Here is a 23,459-nt window from a genome sequence, read left to right on the forward strand (position 1 = left end):
TGTATTTACGTACATACGTAATTCGGAAAAAGTTCATCTTTCAATTTACAGTTTTATGGATATTCAAAATGGCTGCTTACATTAACCATGTGATTTTGTTTTAAGGACACTGTAAGTTTTACATTTGCGACTTATGTTGTTTTGTCAATCGATTGTTACCTTGTTGAAATGTTTCTATGCATTATAGTGATTCAAATTCGAAGAGTGGCATGCAGATGTAATTGTGAAGGAAGCAAATATATTCAAGATGATACATGTTCAGATTTCGTTCACCCCAATATCCGAAGGGATGTGTCAAAACTCTTTCTTAGCCGTGATCATGATTTGTCAAACCGACACAAATGTCTGGCTTTTACACCAAAAAAAATCAACGGCAACAATGCAGTTTACCGGGCGAAGCCCAAGCTCTACCTGCCACTCAATTACCGCTACTGCTGCCACGCTATACCGTTACCGTGCCTCACGCTCCGGTGATCTCGCTTCACGATTCAACATCCCCCCCTTTTCGGTCTTAGGGAAACTTACACGTCTTTACGATCCAACATCCCCCCTTTTCGGTCCTTAGGGTTAGCTTGCTTTGGGCAAGGGTTAGCCATAAGTTGTTACCTTTTCAAGCGTTAATCTGGTTAATCCAATTGGTCGGTCATGTTAACATAAATCAGATATACTACAGAACTCGTTCTTATCATTATTAAAATTTCTTTTTCCTTTTTTTTATGTTTTCATGACAAGTTGGAATTTACTGAAATATGAGGCTTGTACGTGCTGGTAAAATGGTGCATTTTGATGATTTGGGATTTATTTTTTGTCCTTTTTCTTGTTTTCATGACCACAGCAAAGCTGACAACACAAGAACTGCGCAGAGAGAACTGGCTTTAGTGAGGCAAATTGAAGAAAACGTTTGTGTTTTTTTCTTACAGGTTAGTTGCAAAATACTAATTGTTAGCTTGATTTGATTAAGAAGCCAGTGTTATTCAAAGCCTAGATTAAAATATGGACATGCCTTGGTCATATAAAGCCAATCACTCTCGAGTCCTACCCAGAGTTCCTAGTACCTCTGTCACATCATGACATCTTACACAGTCCATTCATGTGTTTTTCATCTGTTTCATTTTGGGCACATATTTCTACACATATAGATAAACAGAACTTTCATTGAAAAACTATTTCTATTTGCTTATTTATACTCCGCATGCTGTCGTGGAAACCCTATGGAGAGCTAGCGAAATGATCACATATCGGGTATTATTTGCAAACAATGCATCAGAACAGTCGATGTACAGGCACTTTAAAAGTCAAGGAAACTGAAAACAATTATTGCATTTTTGTTGCAAATTTCTATTTTCCTAGATACATTTACTCAATTTCTGAGAGAGAAAGATGCTTAATATTCATAGACTATTAAAATAACAATTAACATGACTAATAATCTGTAACAAGCTACTTATTAAAGTCCTGCACCATGACTGTGGAATATGTATTTTTTAGGTATTTCTTTTTTACTAAAAGCTTAGGCAAGTCTAGATCAAACTAACAAAGTCTAGTTTGCTTGATTCCACATATGAAAACAGCAGAAGAGGATTTTTTTTTTTAAAGACATGTTTTCATTGACTAAGTGTCAGTCTATACTTATGACTAACATCCTGTTTGGGTACAATCACATTACAAACTCCAGAACCCGTTTTAACCCTAGCGAAGGGGATTCCCTCGGGCAGATTCTTTCATTAGAGCAACAGTCACAACTGATTGAGTTACATATCAGAAACAACACGTCAGTTATCTTTAATGTTCATACTACAGCATCAATCAATCTTTATTTCATACTCATGAAACCACAGGCCTTTAGTACATAATACAATTCAACATAATTAATCATTACAATAGAAAATCAAATTGAAATAAATTATCTCCCACATATATATATCATGACAACCATAAATATGCTCATTTTATTCTGGCATAGATAGTATTTAATTAATAGTTAACAATTTCATTTCTATTATGTCTATGGGCAAAAGCATGGTCAATAAACAATGCTAAATTCTTTACAACCTCTGTTCTCATACATTTTAATAAACTTATAGATTTACATATGTTTGGTTCACTGTAATAGTATTTTGGTAAGTATTTAAGTTACTCATGTTACATTTTCTTTGTTCTCATGGGGTATTTATATATCTGCCTGTTTCAATATGTAGATCATGCAACATGCAAAAAAACCCTGCCAATGCTTTTCTATATTTACATACTACAGTAGTTAGAGTTATTGATTCAAAGAAGCGGCATGGGTGGCCCAGTCTTCTAAGGCGCCACAATGCGCTGTGCAGAGTGGCGTCTCTTGGGCATGCCAGAAACCTATGATTATGGGTTCCAATTATTGGTTCCAATTCCAAAATGCCAGGAACCTATGATTATGGGTTCCAACCATACCCGTGCTCGTGGTTTTCACCGAAGTGGTAAACGTCTGAGACCTGTATCACTCCGGGCTTTCCTCCCACATTAAGCTGACACGCCATGATATAACTGGAATACTGTTAAAAGCGGCGTTAAACCCAACTCACTTACTTACTATTTATTCAAAGAGGCATTCTTTTATGCATCTGATTTGTCTGTTTCCCGGGACCTAGAGAATAAATACAAACATGATTCCAGCTCTAGTCTGGAATGATTTGGCAAGTCTAGATTTGAAATTAAGCATTGTACAGGGCTCCTTTTCGATTATATTTTATTTTGTAGATGTGTATTTTTAAGTAAGATGTCTTTATTTCTGGGACGGAACATTAGTCTAGCATCTAATGATTCACAGTGCATATTATTTGCCTCATCTCTCAAAATTGATCTTTTGGGGAAGCAATATTGTGTGTCCAGTAAATCCTATCTGCTGCCATGAAAACCATGCACACTTTCTGATATTTGTTCCATTGATATTTAGTCACAGTGTACAAGATGGCCAAGAGTAAGAAGAAGAAACAAGAGGACTTTCAGAAGGTCAAGTTGAAGGTCGGCAAGAGGTTACCCAAAGGTCAAAATGTTACGAATACCAGCTTCAAGACTCACGCCATTCAAGTAGTCCAGCAGATCAAGTCTGATGCGGCACAGCCCAGCACACACAGGAAACTCAATATTGCGGTAAATCATTTCATGTCAAACCGTTCGGGTACTGCTATTAAACAGAGAATCTTAGCCTGTCTCCCAGTCCCTAGAGAATAAATTAAAAAAGAAGTCCAAACTCAAGTCTAGAATGATATGTCAAAATCTAGATTGCCTCAGCTCCTGAAATTAATGGTTGCTCTGGGCTCCATTTGGACTAATTATTTTTATTTTGTAGATAAATATTTTTTAAAAAGATAACATTCTTTTTTGGACTAAATGTCAGTCTACACTCAGATAATCTCAATATCAAAACATAGGAGAGATTCTGTTTATCATCCAAGGATATTTTCTCACCCTTTTTCATGTTTTAACAGTTATAACCAGTGTCTTGAGTATATAAGGTACAGCTAATTAGCTTTATTGGTAGAGAGATTAGTGATGTTGTTTGTTTGTTTTGCTAATGACATCACAATGGTCTTCAAAGCATTGTGATGCAATCTCACCCTTGATCTCTCCACCTCACTTATGCATGTGCAAATCATGTAATTGGCTTGATCTCTACATATCATCAAATTGGTTGTCCCAGAGACACTACCAGTGTTATTAATGTAAAAAAAAAAAGAATCATACTTTTTGGCTCAACTGATATTCCGGTTGGTTTGACAATACATCTTCACAGGGAGAACTGGCTCAAATCTGTGAAGGTTGTTTGATTGTTGTCTATCACCCAAGGGAGCAATATTCCAGCTATGTGACAGCAGTTTGTAAATAATCACTTCCGGAACAGACGATCCTGTGATTGACATCATGAGCATCAATCTACGTAATTGGGATACAATGACATCATCAGCCAAGTTGTGAGCCTGACCACCTGATCCTGTTTGTCCCCTCTTTGCTGAAGACCAATTCTAATCCGGATCTTCATGGGTGTTGAAATTATCTCCTCTGTTCTGTTTCAGGATCTGCTGCCAAAGTGTCAGCACTACAGCATCAGCGTTCGCCATGACGGCGTGACCGGCCTGCGGGAGTTGATGACGTTACATCCGCACATGATCACATCACAGCTAGCCGTCATCATAGAAAAAGCCTTGCCTCTTATCATGGACAAAGATTCCAATGTTCGTCAAGCATGTTTAAAGTTGTTCAAACTTGTATTTACCAGCACTCCAACCCAGCAAATTGAGCCGTTCTTCCCAGTACTCTCGGCACATTTATGTTGTGCAATGACCCATATTTACGACGACATCCAACATGACTCTCTGGAAGTGTTTGATTTGTTACTGGACACATACCCACTCCTCATCGCCAACAACTCGGGGCAGCTGCTACAGAATTTTATCGAACAGATTTCCCGCCAGCAAAATGTCACAAAAGGTCAAAAGTCAAATTTATCTCTGGCTGTGAAACCTGACAGTAAATATTCCGTGCAGCGATGGCGGTCGGGAATATTGAGTCGAATATACAAGTTGTTGATGGTGTTGCTGACGTGGAGATTCACGGATACTTCAACGTCGGGTCTCGGGGACAAGGGACATGAATATACAGCTGTGTCCTTTATCCCTTTACAGTTTCCATCAAGTGTAGCAGATTCATGGGAGCGACCTGGATTTAAATTAAAGTGAGTCTTAGTTTGCGTTTGTCTTGTTTATGCTCAATGTTTTTTGGGATTTTTTTAATGCAGCACTTAGGAATATTACACCCATATGTTGGCAGTGATTGACATCATGAGCATCAATCTTCACAATTAGGATACGATGATATGCATTAACCAAGTCAGCAAGCTTGACCACCCAATGCCGTTATTTGCCTCTTATGACAAGCGTGGGTTGCTGAAGACCAATTCGATCCTGGATTTATCACAGGGGTTGCTCCCAATGTTGTAAAGTGGGAAATATTGAATCTAATTGGATTAGATCTTAAATGATCGATGCTGAAATATTTTCTTATCAAGCTGACTGTTGGATTTATGTCCGCATGTAACCATGGTAACAGATGATTATTGACTTTACATCATATGAACATTTGATGAAATTAGCATGTTTGACATAATTCTCTGAAATTGGCTACTGTCCCAAAGCAAGGGGTAGAGGGGCCCAGTGGTCTAAGGTGCCACAATTTGCATAGCCTAATCAAAATCAAGTAACAAAATCGACATCCGGTCTGTAAACGGCAGTGCAGATTTTTCAGTAGTTTGCAGGATTTGTTAAGCATGTGTACCGCCAACTCAGCATCAATAGATATTTTCCCAATCTTTTAATGTTTTTTAATTAAGGTGCTCATGTGATCGAAGTAGGACCTGTAAGACCTGTATAATTACAAAATGGATCTTGATTATCGGTTTGACCGGGGGCTGCAATTTTGTTTGAAGCAAATGCAAGTGATATGGGAGGTGGAATCTGTAGCAGGGACATAGAAGGGACGTAACACGTAATGGCCACTACAAAGGAGCCTGGAAATTCCAGCCTAGTTCGGCAAGGGTGGAAACTGGACTTTTGTAGTCAGTTATCTCCCTTGCCTCAGGAAGATGCTCAGTGACATGTTTGACCAACAGATTTTGCCGCGGTTATGATCCTTGGTCTGTCATCATGAAAGCTCTACCCTCGGTTTCACTATGTGTAACAATCAGTAGGCATATTGTAGGACTCCGACAGTCTAGTAAACATGGTAAAGCTAGCTTTGTTTGTTATCAGACCGGTTTTGTAGGTGTCAAATTCAGAAAAATGATGACGTTTCAAAAATCAATCGATACGCGATCAAATGGATACCAATTTCAATGCAATTTTGTATCAGTATAAATATACATGTATCTCGTATCGTATCGTGAGAATTATCTACCGGTGCATCGGTACAATCAGTGAATCATGACATCCCTATGTAACATGTTCATCTTGTGGGGATTTCTGCTTAGGTTGGTTTGTTTTTTAACGCCGCACTCAGCAATATTCCAGCTATATGACGGCGGTCTGTAAATAATCGAGTCTGGACCAGACAATCCAGTGAATGATATCATGAGCATCAATCCGCGTAATTGAGATCGATGACCTGCTTCAACCAGGTCAGCAAGCCTGACCACCCGATCCCGTTAGTCCCCAGCAACCTATGTTGGTCGTAAGAAGCGACTTTGTGGATCGGGTGGTCAGGCTCGTTGACATGCTAATTGCATGTGTTTGTACCCAATAATGTAGATTGTTGCTCACAATATCAATCACTGGATTGTATGGTCCAGACTCTGGCCGCTGTCATTGAGGTGGAATATTGCAGAGTGTGGCGTTAGAAAACAAAACATACACACGCTCAACTCGTACCTCACGTATTACTTTTGCCTTTCCTCCATCAATAAGTCGACATACCATGATATAAAGCACTCATTGTACAGGATTCTGGCCCAAGCAACTATTGTATAACTGGAACACTTCAACATGGAAATGGGGCAGTCGGGTAGCCTAGTGGTTAAAGCGTTCACTCCGAAGACCCGGGTTCGATTCCCGACATGTGTGAAGTACAATGTGTGAAGCCCATTTCTGATGTCCCCTGCCGTGATATTGCTGGATTATTGTTAAAAGCGTGTTACTCACTCACTCAACATGGTAATTTGTTACCAGGGTTACAATTATGGCATTGATTTTTATGTTTAATGTTTTGTTATGACATTGATAAACAGCTTTTTATATTTCATAGTTTGTTATGGCGTTATTAAATACTTTTTATGTTTCATATTTTGTTAATTATTAACATTGTAGCATAAAGTTGTTGTTTTTTCTGTGTTTGTTAAAAGGTCAATCACTGCCACAAGTGTGACATCGTCTAAGGGAGATAACTTCACTGACTTTGCCACATCTCTGATTCCTCTGCTTGTTCAGTGCTGGGTGGAATGTCGATCTTCTCAAGGACAACACAAGGTCAAAGGTATTATTTTCTTCTTTAAACATTAACACCCAAATGATACGACTGGCACTACCGGAGGATTCCAGGGAAGAGAGGCGGTGGGGTAGCCCAAGTGTTCACTCTTAACTCCAAAGACCGGGTTCGGTTCCCCACATGGGTACAATGTGTGACGCCCATTTCTGGAATATTGCTGAAAGCAGCAGAAAACTTTACTCATGTACGAACGAATAAATATTGTCTCATGAGGTCTTTAGTACTTGCATGTGCATGCCTTTTTAGATTGGGCGGGTGGTCTAAGGTGTCGCAATTTGCTATGCAGAGTTGCGTTCCTTGGGCACGCCAGAAACCTATGACCTATGATTGTGGGTTTGAATCCCGGTTCACCCGCTTATGTTTCTAGATTTGTCAGCACCATACCCGTGCTCGTGGGTTTCACTGAAGTGGTAAAAGTTTTAGACCTGCATCACTTCAGGCTTTCCTCCCGTGTCAAGCTGACACACCATGATATAACTGGAATGCTATTAAAAGCGGCGTTAAATCGAACTCACTCATTCTGTGTTAAATAGGTCATCATCTTCTCAAGGGAAGGGCAACTAACTATAAAAGACCAGTTTCCACCATTGCTGAACTAGGCTGGAATTTCCAGGCTCGATCCTAAAGCAACAAGTGGCTATTATGCTAAAACTCCATTTAAAGTGCTAAACATAACTTCCTTGTGAGCTATTTTGCATTCAGAATGTACTTTTGGATGGACAGAATCGTCCCAAATATTGGGGTATAGAGAGGTATTGGGTCATGTGAAGCAGATAGTTTTGACAAATAGAGAATCTCACCTGAGTGTCTTTTGATATCAAATATATCAACACGAGTTGATAAAAGTGGAAAAATTCCGAGGCTTGCCGAGATTTTATTTATCATCCAACATCATTCTTCCAGCTTTTTCAATTTGTTGACAGTAATTAGCAGTGTCTTCAGTGTAAAAAAGTACTGCTAACAGCTTCAGTAGCAGAGCCATTAGTGATGTCATTTGATTGTGATGTCATGGTAACCAGTGACGTCACAATGGTCTGCAAAGCATTGTGATGTAATTTCATTCACACTATCTATAGTGTAGCCAGTTTTGGATGATAAATGTTGATTTATCTATTTACCCAAATGTCAGCGAGGTTGCATGTCAATTGTGGGGCTTCAATATCTCTGAATGCTGGCTCTAAGAGATGTCTTCAACTGAGTATTGGTTATCACTTGTTTGATAATGGTGTTAGAACCGACATCGAAACATCGCTCCTAATTGTAATAAAGACGTTGTTCATGCATATATTTTATCCTTATACTTGGTGTTGATGTTGTCAGACAACCTGGTGTCCCCCGGGTCTGTGACCGTGATGCTCCACGTGATGCAAGTCCTCCATCTACTGTGGCGATGTCTGGACAGCGCTGCCGACACCACCAACACTGCCAACACCGCCAACACCTCGGTATGTTACACTCACCATGCTAACCACACTCACAGCATTATGATTCTACTAATTATTATTATTATTATTATTATTATTATTATTGTGTACTACTGGGGCGGTCGGGTAGCCTAGTGGTTAAAGCTTTCGCTCGTCACGCCAAAGATCCGTGTTCGATTCCCGACATGGGTATAATGTGTGAGGCCCATTTCAGGTGTCCCCAGCCATGGTATTGCTGGAATATTGCTAAAAGCAGCGTAAAACCATACTCACTCATTCACGCACTATTATGTACTACTGCTGCTGCTGCTGCTACTACTGCAACCACTACCTCCACCACCACTACTGCTGCTGCTGCTGCTACTACTACTACTACCACTTATTCTACTGCTACAATTGCTATTATTACAACTGCTACCATTACTACTACTAGCTGGATATTATCTAACTGCTGGGTTCAACTATAAACAAGTTCTGCTACTACTGAAAATAGCTGCAATGAACATGTGGGTAGCTTTTCCTTTTGAACCTGATCTTAAATATTTATGGTCAAGACATTTCCACATGATTTGACTTAAATATGTATATTTTTGCATATATGTGACTATTGTACTATGATACGTCTCATATCGAGACCCCTTCTATTTACTACAAGAAATGGGGCAGTTGGGTAGCCGGCGGTCGGTGGTTAAAGCGTTCAATTGTCACGCCGAAGACCCGGGTTCGATTCCCGACATGGGTACAATTTGTGAAGCCCATTTCTGGTGTCCCCCGCCGTGATATTGCTGGATTATTGTTAAAAGCGGCGTAAAAACACACTCACTCACTCACTCACTCACTCACTCACTCACTCACTCACTCACTCACTCACTCACTCACTCACTCACTCACTCACTCACTCACTCACTGCTACAGGTAGTATGTGTTGTAGGTGAAGGGCATCTGTGGGAGCCATGAGAAGGAGTTTGTCCATCACTTCATGACCTACTTCCCCTACAGCATACAGGACAATGCTGGACACCGCAACACCACCGCCGCAGCCCACAGAAAGAGCAAGAAGGAGTCCAGCCAGGTGAACAGCTCTGTCAAATGTTTTGCTCACTTTCGGTTAGGTGTCATACAGGTCCTCTAAGTCATTGATAGACCACCTATGGGTCAAGTTGGATCGCTTCATACGACAGCATCATCCTGACCTGGCCCCGATTTCTACCTACGACGTCTACACCTATTCATCAGTGCCATTTTATGATCGACAATAAAAAACTTATGCTACCTTCCCACCTAACTCAAATTGTAAACTCAGTTTGAGTTCAAAATCTACAGAAGCGTAGTTGGGCCACAGTGACATTTTATTGTGTCTAAGTATCTCCTACGTAGGGCTTAGTATCTTCTAAGTAGGACTTAGTCTAAGTTCTACGTAGGAGATAGTAAGTCCTACGTAGGACTTACTATCTCCTACGTAGGACTAAGTATCTCCTACTACTTAGACAAAAAAAAAATTCATTTTGGCCCTACTACGCTTCCGTAAAAATCGAACTCAGTTTGTTTCAAGAAATGGATTTTGTTGAGTGTTCTTAAATTTGAGTAAAAACTCAGACTTAAGTTAGTTTTTTAACTTAAGTTTGTTTCGAGAAATCGGGGCCTGAGCAGCTGCACAGGCCGAGGGGGCTAAAATTCCCCAATGTGTGATCCATACTCTTATTGCTTCCATAGTGTTAGCAACAAGTGCTTATGGTCAAAGGGAGAATACTCTAGATACCAGAAGTAAACACAAATGTAAACACTGTTCTGATAATGTTAAGTAACTTGTAAGTAATGGTAAGTGATCGAATGTTTGGTGCATGTTGCTAGGATACCTGGTTAGGCTGTGAGGATGTAACAGGGATTGTAGAAACGTGAGGTTGAGTCTTGGTCTTGAATAAACAAGTCGTGTTCTAACAAGGTGTGTTCTGTTATGTGCCAGGCAGTACTTGAGATCCTGGGTTCTCGTGACCTTGACTTTTGTCCACTGTTATCCTGTTTGCAATCTGGTCACTCATCAAGTGTTTACATGTGCAGGTACATGTTGTTACTTCCCACTAGGGGCTGTCTGGTAGCCTAGTGGTTAAAGCGTTCGCTCGTCATGCCGAAGACCCAGGTTTGACTCCCCACATGGGTACAATGTGTGAAGCCCATGTCTGGTGTCCGTCGTAGTATTGCTGGAATATTGCTGAAAGCGGAGTAAAACTATACTAATGGATGAATGGAAAGACAGACGAATGAACGAACGAACAAACGAGGTTGGAGCCTTGTATGAGTGGATGCATGCTTATTGTTGTCATTTACAGTAATTGACCTTGACCTTTACAGGTGACTGCAGAAGCCTTGAACCTGTCAGTTTGTGAGGTCATGACCTTCTTGGTGGAGACAACCAAAGACAAGACACTATCTACCAGTATTGGGGACTATTTGTGTGCATGTCTGGCCAAGGAGCAACTGGGACCAGACCTCAGCAAGACCTTGGTCGCCATCTTGCAACGTTTTCTCACAGTCTGCCACGACTCAGGTATGATTCTGTCAGGCATGCTGTGGTTGTCAGTGTAGAGTCTCTTACACTGTGGTCACAAGTGCTTAGGGATCGGTGGTTATGATTTGTGATCTGGCTCTGTGTAATACCAAGATGACATGGTTTTTTTTGTTCTTTAGTCAGAATTTGACAGCCACCATCACTAGTAGTATCATTTTTTTTTTTTAAAATTCATGCCCCCTGTGCCGAAATTTGTGACATTATAGGAAATCCTTACACAGACTTTTTCCAAATGGCCCTGAGAAATTCTTTACCCACATGTCAGTGAGAATGTCAAAGGTCAAGGTCAAGTTCACAAAACTTCCTAGTAAAACTTACATAATCCTCCTGCCATTAAACTGGGATTGTACCTTCTTCAGGAAGGGCACTTCTTTGAAAAGATTTTGGTCAAAGGTCAGGTCAGTCAAAGGTCAAGGTCAGTTTTCAGATTGTTATGAAGTAAAACATGGTAATTGTAATTGTTTCTTGGCCACCGTTACCTCTGTCGGGGTGGACCTTGATATTTTAAGTTCTGATTTGTTGAATGTTTTGGGCACTAATTCTGTCCATTTTGGTCATTTTTGTCTCCCGCCACGAGGTCAGGTTATATAGGAACGGAGTTCGTCCATCCACTTGTCCGTTCGCCCAGCCGCTACTCAATGGGGACAAATTTTCTCAAAAACTGTTTAAGTTAGATAAATGAAATTTTACACACTGATCTTACTGGTCATGATCTTAAATGAGTTTGAAAATTGCTGTCTTTAATTCTTTTTTTTAGTTATGGCCCTAGCTCCATGCTTTTCAACTTAGAACATACTGCGTGAAATGGGGACAGGTGTTCTCAGTAACTACTTATGTGCATGCTTATCCCTGAGATATTTGTCAAGTGATCGAAAATAGGTGCTGTAAATTATGTTTTTCCAGAGTAACATCCCTTGCTACATGTCTTTAAATTTTGGGCATACACAGTTACAGCCCTTTTTTTCTATTTAGTGCATAGTGTCTGAATTGGGGAAAGTGAAAAGAGATTTTTTCATGACATAATACCACCCCAGTGCCTTTCTCTTCTTAAAGATATACAGGGCTCTTTTTGTCATAGTGACCCGTGAAGATTCCGGGGTAGAAAAGGTCTTCAGCAACCCATGCTTGCCGTAAAAGGTGACTATGCTTGTCGTAAAAGGCGACTAACAGGATCGTGTGGTCAGGGTCGCTGACTTGGTTGATGTATGTCATCGATCCCAATTGAGTGGATCGATGGTCATGATATAAATCACTGGATTGTCTGGTCCAGACTCGATTATTTACAGACCGCCGTCTTATAGCTGGAATATTGTTGAATGCGGCATAAAACAACAAACCAACCAACCAACCAATATTTTTCATAGTTAACTTTAACTTCCATGTTATAAACTACTATATGAACAAAGAAAATTCCCCATCGCAGGGAATAGTGATAACGCTGTTGTCTTGTTAAGGTTTGTGATATTGTGTTTTGTGTCAGATCTTGTGGAGAGTATGGTGGAGCATGCCCTGGGTCGGTACAACAAGGCCCATCCCCTGTCTACCGAGAAGCGTCTGTACTTGGAGCTATTCACCAGCCTCTTTCTGGATTCCAAGACACAACTTCCAAAGTGAGGCTATGTGAAAACTAACAGTGAAAACTGAAAATGTTAAACTGCGGCATGGTATCTTGGTGGGCTAGCACTATTATACCGGGGGCAATACCCAGTCGTCTAAAGCGCAGCAATTCACTATGCAAAGTTACATCCAAAATCCTGGACAAGCCATCTCCTTGGCGGGGCTGGTTTATCCAGGATTCATCTTCTCTTGCCTGCCAGATTTTATCCATCTTTATCGGGGGCACGATGGCCCAGTTGTCTAAGGTGCTACAATTCGCTGTTCAGAGCACATCAGAAACCTATGATCGTGGGACTAACATCTGAGAACAAATCGCGTTTCATAAGTTTCAGGAGGGGCACTTGTTTGAAAAGATTTTGGTCAAAGGTCAGATCAGTCAAAGGTCAAGGTCAATTTTCAGATTGTTATGAAGTAAAACATGGTAATTGTAATTGTTTCTTGGGCACCGTTACCTCTGTAGGGGTGAAACTTGAAACTGTGTTTCATAAGTTTAAGATATTGTGGGTGAGGGGGAGTTTGTCTCCTGAAGAAGATATTTGTTTTGTCTTAGCAATAATGACCTTTTTTGTTCTCAAGCGTGGGGGTACTTATGGACCAGTTCTTCCAGACACTGCCGGACTTACTTCCCCATGTCTACTGTGAGAGTCCCCAGATGGCAGCACTCATTGTTCGGGTAATGAGACAAGCTGCATGTCAGAGGTGTCGCCCTCTGCTGGACAATCTGGAGACTAACTTCCTGTCAATACTAGGTGAGTCTGAAGTAGAGTTTGCTTGTATGTTATAGTTTAGGAATGACTCCGAGGTTTGGGTTGAAAAGGATCAACCATGAGCAAGGAAATCCCTGAGGGCTAAAGGAGAAGTGTTTTTACTAAGTTATGAACCGTCTAAATGCAGGAAATACCAAAAAGAATTAAAAAAAACATTGCGATAACTTCCAGTGAAACAATATACCAGTCACGGTACAAACAAACAAAATCCATGACAGCAGACGGAGAACAACTACGTGCAGCATGCAGACAACTGAAGACATGACATGTAAGATTGAACACCGTTTCATCACCTTCCCCAGTGGCTCAGTGGGAAAAAAGTACTAAAAATTAAATTTAGTAAGGTCAAAATATCTAATAATATCTCATTTTATGTGTTCAATATTTGGTATATTCTTGTTTTAGCTAGATCTATAAATAATTTTGTTAACCATTAATATGATTGCATTATTTTGGATTGTTGTTTTTACCTTTAATGCCTAATAATATAGTTTGATTTGAAAAATTGTATTTGTACTTGTTTGAGGAGAATCCATATTTCTAGTTTGTGCAATATATTAGAAACAATTTCACACTTTGCATAAAGTTTTGCATAAAGGTGAATCAATATATCCTATTTTAAATACATAATTTCTAAAAGGTAGTATATTGTGTATGATTCTATACTACCAGCCATTTCAGATCCATATTTTGGGTACACTTATTTAAAATGATCCTGTCCTGTGTATTGAATGGTATCAAAGTAGTTTCAATTTTTGGAGTAAAAAAAAGTCAAAACAAATGTTATTTTAACTTGTAAGATAGAATAAACTAACTAGAATTTCTTACTGAGTGTTTAATAAACTAACTAGAATTTCTTACTGAGTGTTTAATAAACTAATTAGAATTTCTTACTGAGTTTTTATAAACTAACTAGAATTTCTTACTGAGTGTTTAATTAACTAACTAGAATTTATATTTTCCTGTAGATGTAACAGATGGTTTGTTCAGTCAGACCGAGGAAGCCCTACAGCACGGACTGCTGGACACATTGTACTGGGTACCGCACTTCACCACACAGCTCCTCACACGATTGGTTAGCCTCTGTCACCATGGCAACGTGTCATCAACAGTGTCGTTGCATCTTCTTGATATCCTTCATACAAGGTGATACTGCTTGATTCAATATAGCATGATTGTTACTATGGTGAGAATTGTGAAAAACTTGTTTTATGAATCCACCAACCCTATGTATTTTATAGGTGGCAGAAAAAAAGGAAAGCATTGACTCTTAAACATTGCATACAATCTGTAAACCAAGATATTGGTACCCAGGAAGATCGGGGGTAGAATAGGTCTTCAGCAACCCATGCTTGCCATAAAAGGTGACTATGCTTGTCGTAAGACTTGCTGACTTGGTTGATGCGTGTGTGTGTGGCTGTTTGTACTAGTTCGGTCTGATGTTGATTGATAGTGCTAGCTCACTGAGATACCATGCAGCAGTTTAACATGAATACCCCACTCAGACACAGTATACTGACTCCGAGCCGACCAGTCCTTGTTTTAGCCCCTTAATGCCGAGTGCCAGACAGGGTAACAACAAGTACCATCTTTTAACCTCTCTTGGTATGACGTGGCCGGGGATCGAACCCTGGACCTTCCGCTCTCTGGGCAGACGCTCTACCACTAGACATCGGAGGCGGTGGGTTTGATGATAAATGTTAGCATTTTGTCTTCATGTCTGGAGCTCATCCTTTTGTATGATCCAGTGCTTGTGGGAAGAATCAACTATATTGAGGATTGGGTGGTCCAAGACTCTGACAGTGTGCTCCAACTGTCAACACACCGACTCCAGACAACTACCTTCCCCGTAGAGATTCCAGGTTCGAGTGCTCCCAAGCATCCTTTGCTGGTTGTCAGAGGCGACTTAATGGATCAGTAGTCAGACTCGATGACTTGGTGTGGATCATTGTTTACAATATCAATAGTGGATTGTCTGGTGCAGACTATTATTTATAGGCGCCATCGTGTAGCTGGAATATTGCCGAGTGTGGCGTTAAACAACAAACAAACAAACAAACAAACAAACAAACACACAGTTCAATTACTTACAGGTTCACCTCATAAAGCTTGAGTATTGCTGATTGCAGTGTGAAAAAGATGCCATCATTTAGGGCTGGGACGGCTAACTCTGGTACCCGGGTCGGGTGGGTTCTGAGTAGGACCCGGGTACCCACAAAACTACCCAGACCCATGGTTAGTCACGTGATATATAGTTTAATGACAAAACTATCTAGAACACTATGGTTACACTACAAGTCACTAATGTTCACACCCATTCCTTCTGATTTTTCATATGGTTGAATAAAGATATAACTAAATTCAACTTCAGTGTATGAATGACCAGATTGTTTAATACATGTATCTAAATACGTTTTGCCAGGGCTATGCCGAAAATGTTCCCAATCAGATATTTTGAGACATCTCCTGAGACCTACAGTGGGTACCCGGGTAGGGTTGGGTACCTAGGTAGGGTCGGGTAATAGGGGGGTGGGTACCCGGGTAGGGTCGGGTAATAGGGGGATGGGTACCCGGGTAGGGTCGGGTAATAGGGGGGTGGGTACACGGGTAGGGTCGGGTAATAGAGGGGTGGGTACCCGGGTAGTAATTTTTGGACACGTCCCAGTCCTATAATCATTTATGTTTGTAAATAGAACTGCTGGAATATGACCAGGCACACCTGCTACTAACATGGCAGTGTCTTTTGTTGATTGTTTTTGTAGTGTGAATGTTTTCTTCCAGATTTCAAAGGGATATTGATGGTGAGAAGCACACGGAAAATGATGTAACCATGACTACGAGTTATCTGTCATTCCTTTTGTCTGTTCTTGCTGGTGAGTAGTGTTTTTGTCTCCGTGACGATAGTGACAGTGAGATGGGATCAAATTTAGGATGATATCATCATTTAGGGTGATAATAAATTTCCAGAGCCCAATTTGACCAAATAGCCTTTTTGATCTGAATTTTGGGAACTTAGATGTGTGAAACCTATTCTGAAGTCCACCAGTGTGATAGGGCAGAAGGTGGAATGAAACCTAACTCATTCATAAACTGAAACTGACATTAGTAATAACGGTAAGATTGCTTTGTTCATGTTGTTGAGCTGTACTTGACCGATAACTATACAGCCATTATTGCATCGCCACTGCCTCTGTGGTCCAGTGGATTGAACATCTCTCCGGAGAGTGGAAGGTTGGATTGGCTGGCTGCATCATAGCAAAAAATGTTAAAAGATCATACTTGTTGTTACCCTGCTCGATGCTCGTCATTAAGGGGATAAAACAAGAATTGTCGTCTCATAGTATACTGTGTATCAGTGATGTATCCATGTTAAACTGCAGCATGGTATCTCAGTGGACTAGCAGCGAAAGTCCACTTTTAGTCCACTTGTCCTTATTCTATACTGATAACACGACCCGTGAAGATCGGGGGTAGAATAGGTCTTCAGCAACCCATGCTTGCCATAAAAGGTGACTATGCTTGTCGTAAAAGGCGACTAACGGGATCGGGTGGTCAGGCTCGCTGACTTGGTTGATGCATGTCATCGATCCTAATTGCGTGGATCGATGCGCATGATATTAATCACTGGATTGTCTGGTTTAGACTCGATTATTTACAGACCGCTGTCATATAGCTGGAATATTGCTGAGTGCAGCGTTAAACAACAAACCAACCAACTATTCTGATAACACATGACAAATCCCTTAAAATGGCAAATTTTTACTTGTCCTTTTGATACCTTAACTATTGGGCGGTTTGGCAAGGACTATAGGACTAGTGCCACTTTCTATCGCTGGCTAGCAGCTGGCATAAGTCCAGATTAGTACAAGTAGCCACACACACATGTATGTCATAGTGTATGTGAAAAATCCTGAACGAGATGTTAAACATCATTTCACTTCCTTGTGTTGCCCAGTGACACCCACTTGCTACATTCCAGACAGAAACAGGCTGAGTCTTGAGCAAGAAAAGCAAGATGGCTGCCATATGACGTCTGCTCCTGAAATAGACTGGAATGTGTCCTCCGAGCGGTGGAAGAAACATACAGTTCTTGTTGATGTATGTAGATGTAGGACATCTAGGTAGTGAGGGTTTGTTGTGGGAAATTAGTTAGTATTTTGTTACACTGATTAACACCCACAAATTTAAAAACACATGATTATTGTCGTCAACATCGTAAAGACAAGGGTTTTCAATGATTTTCTGTTGTACTCTCATCTATATGTCCTCAAACAGCCGTAAGTCATATACAGACTTGATTATTTACAGACCGCTGTCATATTGCTGAGTGCGGCGTTATACAACAAACAAACAGTTTCATAAAAATAGCTAAACAAATGAATGAGGTAATATGGAGATGTTCAGCAGTGATTCCCTGCTGGGTGAAGGTGTAGATTAGCTGACACATATTCACTGCCTGATGTTTGTTTCAGAGAGTTCTTCATCATCTTCATCAAGTGCCTGATGTGTCCAGTCTTGGGGACGTCCTCCTGTCCTTCTGGTGTCCCCTCCTGGTGAGTCCTGAAGAGTGTCACAGCTCGTGTTATTCTGGGGCAGTGGAGGTGGGGGTTGGGGTTCAGGTGGCCCCTCCTGGTGAGTCCTGAAGAGTGTCACAGCTCATGTTGCTCTGGGGCAGTGGGGTTTAGGTTGTGGGATCAGGTGGCCCCTTCTGGTGAGTCCTGAAGTGTGTCACAGCTCGCATTATTCTGGGGCAGTAGTGGTGGGGGTTTGAGGTCAGGTGGCCCCTCCTGGTGAGTCCTGAAGTGTGTCACAGCTCACATTATTCTGGGGCAGTGGAGGTGGAGGTTGGGGGTCAGGTGGCCCCTCCTGGTGAGTCCTGAAGTGTGTCACAGCTCGCATTATTCTGGGGCAGTAGTGGTGGGGGTTGAGGTCAGGTGGCCCCTTCTGGTGAGTCCTAAAGTGTGTCACAGCTCGCATTATTCTGGGGCAGTAGTGGTGGGGGTTTGGGGTCAGGTGGCCCCTCCTGGTGAGTCCTGAAGATTGTCACAGCTCATGTTGCTCTGGGGCAGTGGGGTTTAGGTTGTGGGGTCAGATGGCCCCTTCTGGTGAGTCTTGAAGTGTGTCACAGCTCGCATTATTCTGGGGCAGTAGTGGTGGGGGTTTGGGGTCAGGTGGCCCCTCCTGGTGAGTCCTGAAGATTGTCACAGCTCATGTTGCTCTGGGGCAGTGGGGTTTAGGTTGTGGGGTCAGATGGCCCCTTCTGGTGAGTCCTGAAGTGTGTCACAGCTCGCGTTATTCTGGGGCAGTAGTGGTGGGGGTTGAGGTCAGGTGGCCCCTCCTGGTGAGTCCTGAAGATTGTCACAGCTCATGTTGCTCTGGGGCAGTGGGGTTTAGGTTGTGGGGTCAGGTGGCCCCTTCTGGTGTCCTGAAGTGTGTCACAGCTCGCATTATTCTGGGGCAGTAGTGGTGGGGGTTTGGGGTCAGGTGGCCCCTCCTGGTGAGTCCTGAAGTGTGTCACAGCTCATGTTGTTCTGGGATTGTTGGTCATGATCAAAGATAATCAGTTCATCAGGTCATTTGAGAGAACTGGTTGCAGATGACTGGTGAGAGAGAATTGGTGGAGGTAATTGGTTAAGAGAGCTGGTTTGTGTTTGTTTGTTTACTTGTCGTTTAACGCCGCACTCAGCAATATTCCAGCTTCATGACAGCAGTCTGTAAATAATTGAGTCTGGACCAGACAATCCAGTGATTGACATCATGAGCATCGATCTACGCAATTGGGACACGATGACATGCATCAACCAAGTCAGCAAGCCTGACCACACGATCCCATTAGTCGCCTCTTACGACGCGCATAGTCGCCATTTTACAGCAAGCATGGGTTGCTTGGTTTGTGATAACTGGTTTTTGATAACTGGTTTGAGGTAACTGGTTTGTGATAACTGGTTTGTGATAACTGGTTTGAGGTAACTGGTTTGTGATAACTGGTTTAAGGTAACTGGTTTGTGATAACTGGTTTGAGGTAACTGGTTTGTGATAACTGGTTTAGGATAACTGAGGTATCATGAACGTGACAAAGTAGACACAATTTATGGATAACAACTTCTTTATTTACTGTGAAGGCGACGTTTCGGTGTTGAGATGATCATGTGTTTCAATTTAATACTATTTTTCAAGGTGGGGTGAGGTTTGGTGAAATTGGGTTCAACGTCGCGTCCAAGATTATTGCACTTATAAAGAGACGTGCATGCACGTGTGTGTGTGTGTGTGGCTGCTTGTACTAGTTCGGTCTGATGCCGATTTATAGTGCTAGCTCACTGAGATACCATGCCGCAATTTAACATGAATACCCCACTCAGACACAGTATACTGACTCCGAGCCGACCAGTCCTTGCCAGACAGGGTAACAACAAGTACCATCTTTAAACGTCTTTTGGTATGACCCGGTCAGGGATCGAACCCCGGACCTTCTGCTCTCCAGGCGGACGCTCTACTTCTAAACCATGGAGGCGGTTCTATTTTTCAAGGATTAAAATTCCCAATTTTGCTTTCAGACAGTACCAAACAAAGTGTGTATTACAACTATATTCGGTTGTGTCAAGTTCCTCAAGGTTTTCAAAGCCGCTGTAAACCAGTCCAACCAATCACTGACTGACGCAGTTGTGAAGATCTGCATCTCATTGGCCATGGAGATGGTTACCACGGTAACATCTGAAGACAATTTGAGCCAGATACACAAAGATCTGTGGGAGTGTGTTACTCAGTGTCTGGTGGCTGTGCCCTACATCATCAACAAGTATTTCATCGCAATCCATAATCTTCTACAAAGTAAGTACCATCTTCAGCTAGTGTGACTAGAATACCCGCTACAAGTCTGTCCACTGTCCACTGCAGCCGTCCATGGGTCTTGACCACACCTATTGTTTGTTTGTTTGTTGTTTAACACCTCACTCTGCAATATGACAGCTTTATGACAGCGGTCTCTAAATAATCGAGTCTAGTCCAGACAATCCAGTGATTGATATCACAAGCCTTGATCTACACAATTGGGATACGATAAAATGTATCAACCAAGCCTTACTGAATACTACTTAAAACTATATATATATGATAAATATTTGTTTGTTGTTTAACGCCGCACTCAGCCAAATTCCAGCTATATAACGACGGTCTGTAAATAATCAAGTCTGGACCAGACAATCCAGTGATAAACATCATAAGCATCAATCCACGCAACTGAGATATGATGACATGCATCAACCAAATCAGCAAGCCTGACCACCCAATCCCATTTTTCGCCTCTCACGACAGGCATAGTCACCTTTTACGGCATGCATGGGTTGCTGAAGACCTATTCTACTAGAATTTGTACTTTACTAAGAAAGTGTTATCCCAAGTATTACATTTGTTACACTGTACACTTGATGGTCACACTATAACCACCAGGTCCTGGCTCCATTACCATAGTTACTGTCTCTCTCCTTGCAGCCTGCAGTGAGGAGACGGCAGTGACAGCGATGAGATCCATCACGCACATCTTGCAAGATCAGTCGACTGCTGCCCTCCCACTCTCGGTCGAGCGCCACCTTGAGGCAATACAGGACAAGGTCAAGGTCAGTCAGGTGTCTGTCACTGCAGCGATTAATGTTCATGCTATCAACCACTGGTATACCTGGCCAGGTTTGATTATTTACCTGTTGCTGTCATGTAGATGTAAAACATCATTCACAGATTACAGACCTAACTTGTAAAAGTATGTTTATGATTTATGTAGGTGCCTCATGCTCTGAGTCCATGTAATGCCAGTCGGCGTCATAGTCACAAAGTGACATCTTCTCTCCCCCCATAAGTACCAAGATTTTTAAGAAACTTTCATGTACTGTAAGAAAGAGACTGGTTCAGGGCTGCCTTTGCCTTGCATCACATTGGTGTCATAGTCACAAAGTGACATCTTCTCTCCCCCCATAATTACCAAGATTTTTAAGAAACTTTCATGTACTGTAAGAAAGAGACTGGTTCAGGGCTGTCTTTGCCTTGCATCACATTGGCATCATATTCACAAAGTGACATCTTCTCTCCCCCCACAAGTACCAAGATCTTAAGACACTTTCATGTACTGTAAGAAACAGACTGGTTCAGGGCTGTCTTTGCCTTGCATCACATTGGCATCATATTCACAAAGTGACATCTTGTCTCCCCCCATAAGTACCAAGATTTAAAGAAACTTTCATGTACTGTAAGAAACAGACTGGTTCAGGGCTGTCTTTGCCTTGCATCACATTTATGATGTGAAGACATCTTCTTTTAGCTGACACCCATGTTGGGAGTACCCCTCTGTTTATGATGTATGTGTACAGGCAGGAAGGATACAGATGCACACCAAATTGAATTTGAACCCCCAACATGCCAAACATTTCAGTTCATACACCTTTAAAACTTTGGAGTGTGACAAAATAAACAGACCAAAGACCTCTTTTAAATTTTTCTTATTTAGTTTACACATCCTCTGTCTCAAAATACTGAGTAAATTGACCAAAAAAAATTTCAGAAGCATTTTTATCACTGCTGACCTGAAAAAACTTTTGTATAAAGAATGTATTTTTAGAATCTTGAAACGAGACGAGTTTGCCATCAAAACTCGCCAAATTACAAAATAAATCACGTTTACAATGATTTTACCATCTTCCCGAGGCAAGAGAGTAAACTGACTATACAAGTCCAGTTTCCACCCTTGCCTAACTAGGCTGGTATTATGGAGTTACATTTTCGCTGGACTAACGAGTCCATGCATAGTCCAATCAAAATTGTGCACTGAAATCAAAATCCGGTTCGTAAACTGCCGTGCAGATTTCGGGCGATTGCAGGATTTGTAAAGTATGTACACCACCAACTCGTTGTCAGCAGATATTTTCCAAATCTTTTCATGGTTTTAATCAAGGTGCTCACATGATTTGATGCATTTCGCGATGTAAGAATCGTTTTATCATGATATAGAACTTGATTATCGATCAGATCATCCTGACTGGGCACCACCATTTTGTGTGAAGCAAACGCAAATGATACAAGAGGTGGAATCTGATTGGTCCATAGGTGAGGTTCAGAAGGGACATAACTGGTAATAGCCACTGGTGGTGCTATGGTCGAGCCCAGGAATTCCAGCCTAGTTCAGCAAGGAGATTTTTTATATATTTTATTACTTTTGGGGGGAAACACCCATAAGCAAATTGAAAAAAAAGGACTAATCTCTAGCAGCACTTGCCATACAATTTGTGTCTTTGTTTCTGTTTTCAGAAATGTTTTCCCGATGCTGTCAACACACAGTGCTGGAAGGATCTTGTGTACTGCAGCTCTCTTGTGGCCAATCAGAGATCAGTTGCAATGTCATGTGATGAATAAATCAGTCCTGTACATGTTTATCGTTTATCGTTGTCTCCTTACTCTGCATCTAGCTCTACCAAGAGTTCCCGGTGGCAAGAGTGTTTTGTAGGCCAAATAGCAGCTTTGTGACTCAGAGCTTCCCAAAATTAAATATTAAACAAAGAAAGTGGCTCAATCTCAGGTATATACTGGAGTACCCAGGTAGTGGCTCAATCTCGGATAAAATGGAGTTCTCGAGTAGTGGCTACATCTCAGATATAATGGAGTACTCGAGTAGTGGCTCCATCTTAGATATAATGGAGTACTCGAGTAGTGGCTCCATCTCAGATATAATGGAGTACTCGAGTAGTGGCTCCATCTTAGATATAATGGAGTACCTGTGTAGTGGCTCCATCTCAGATATAATGGAGTACTCGAGTAGTGGCTCCATCCTGGATATATTTGAGTAGTGACTCCATCCTGGATATATTTGAGTACTCGAGTTGTGGCTCCATCTCCAATAAATGGGAGTAATGACTCCAAAACCTGTGTTAGACTATTCATAGTTGCTACCTATGGGGTACTGTTCCTTTCCCTCATTTCAATATCGGGTGCACGGGTGGCCCAGTCGTCTCAGGCGCCGCGATTCGCTGTGCACAGTTTCGTCCCTTGGGCACACCAAAACACTATGGTTATGGGTTCGAATCCCGGTTCGCA

At 41.5% G+C, this 23,459-nt stretch overlaps 1 protein-coding gene across 1 annotated transcript; it reads left to right on the forward strand.

Annotated features, from left to right (window-relative positions):
- Nucleotides 1-89: 89 nt before the first annotated feature.
- Nucleotides 90-22,795, forward strand: LOC139464914 (testis-expressed protein 10 homolog). Its single transcript, XM_071246515.1, has 16 exons — nt 90-111; nt 2,933-3,129; nt 4,053-4,711; nt 6,869-6,999; nt 8,332-8,456; nt 9,367-9,507; nt 10,785-10,980; nt 12,482-12,611; nt 13,195-13,367; nt 14,354-14,531; nt 16,167-16,258; nt 17,365-17,483; nt 17,858-17,938; nt 19,940-20,213; nt 20,874-20,998; nt 22,677-22,795. The coding sequence occupies exons 2-16, from the start codon at nt 2,947-2,949 to the stop codon at nt 22,779-22,781; spliced, it is 2,712 nt and encodes a 903-aa protein (XP_071102616.1). The 5' UTR covers nt 90-111; nt 2,933-2,946; the 3' UTR covers nt 22,782-22,795.
- The last annotated feature ends 664 nt before the right edge of the window (nt 22,796-23,459 follow it).

Source organism: Haliotis cracherodii, unplaced genomic scaffold (assembly GCF_022045235.1).
Source record: "Haliotis cracherodii isolate W230 unplaced genomic scaffold, xgHalCrac1.p SCAF_17, whole genome shotgun sequence".
Lineage (NCBI taxonomy): Eukaryota > Metazoa > Mollusca > Gastropoda > Lepetellida > Haliotidae > Haliotis > Haliotis cracherodii.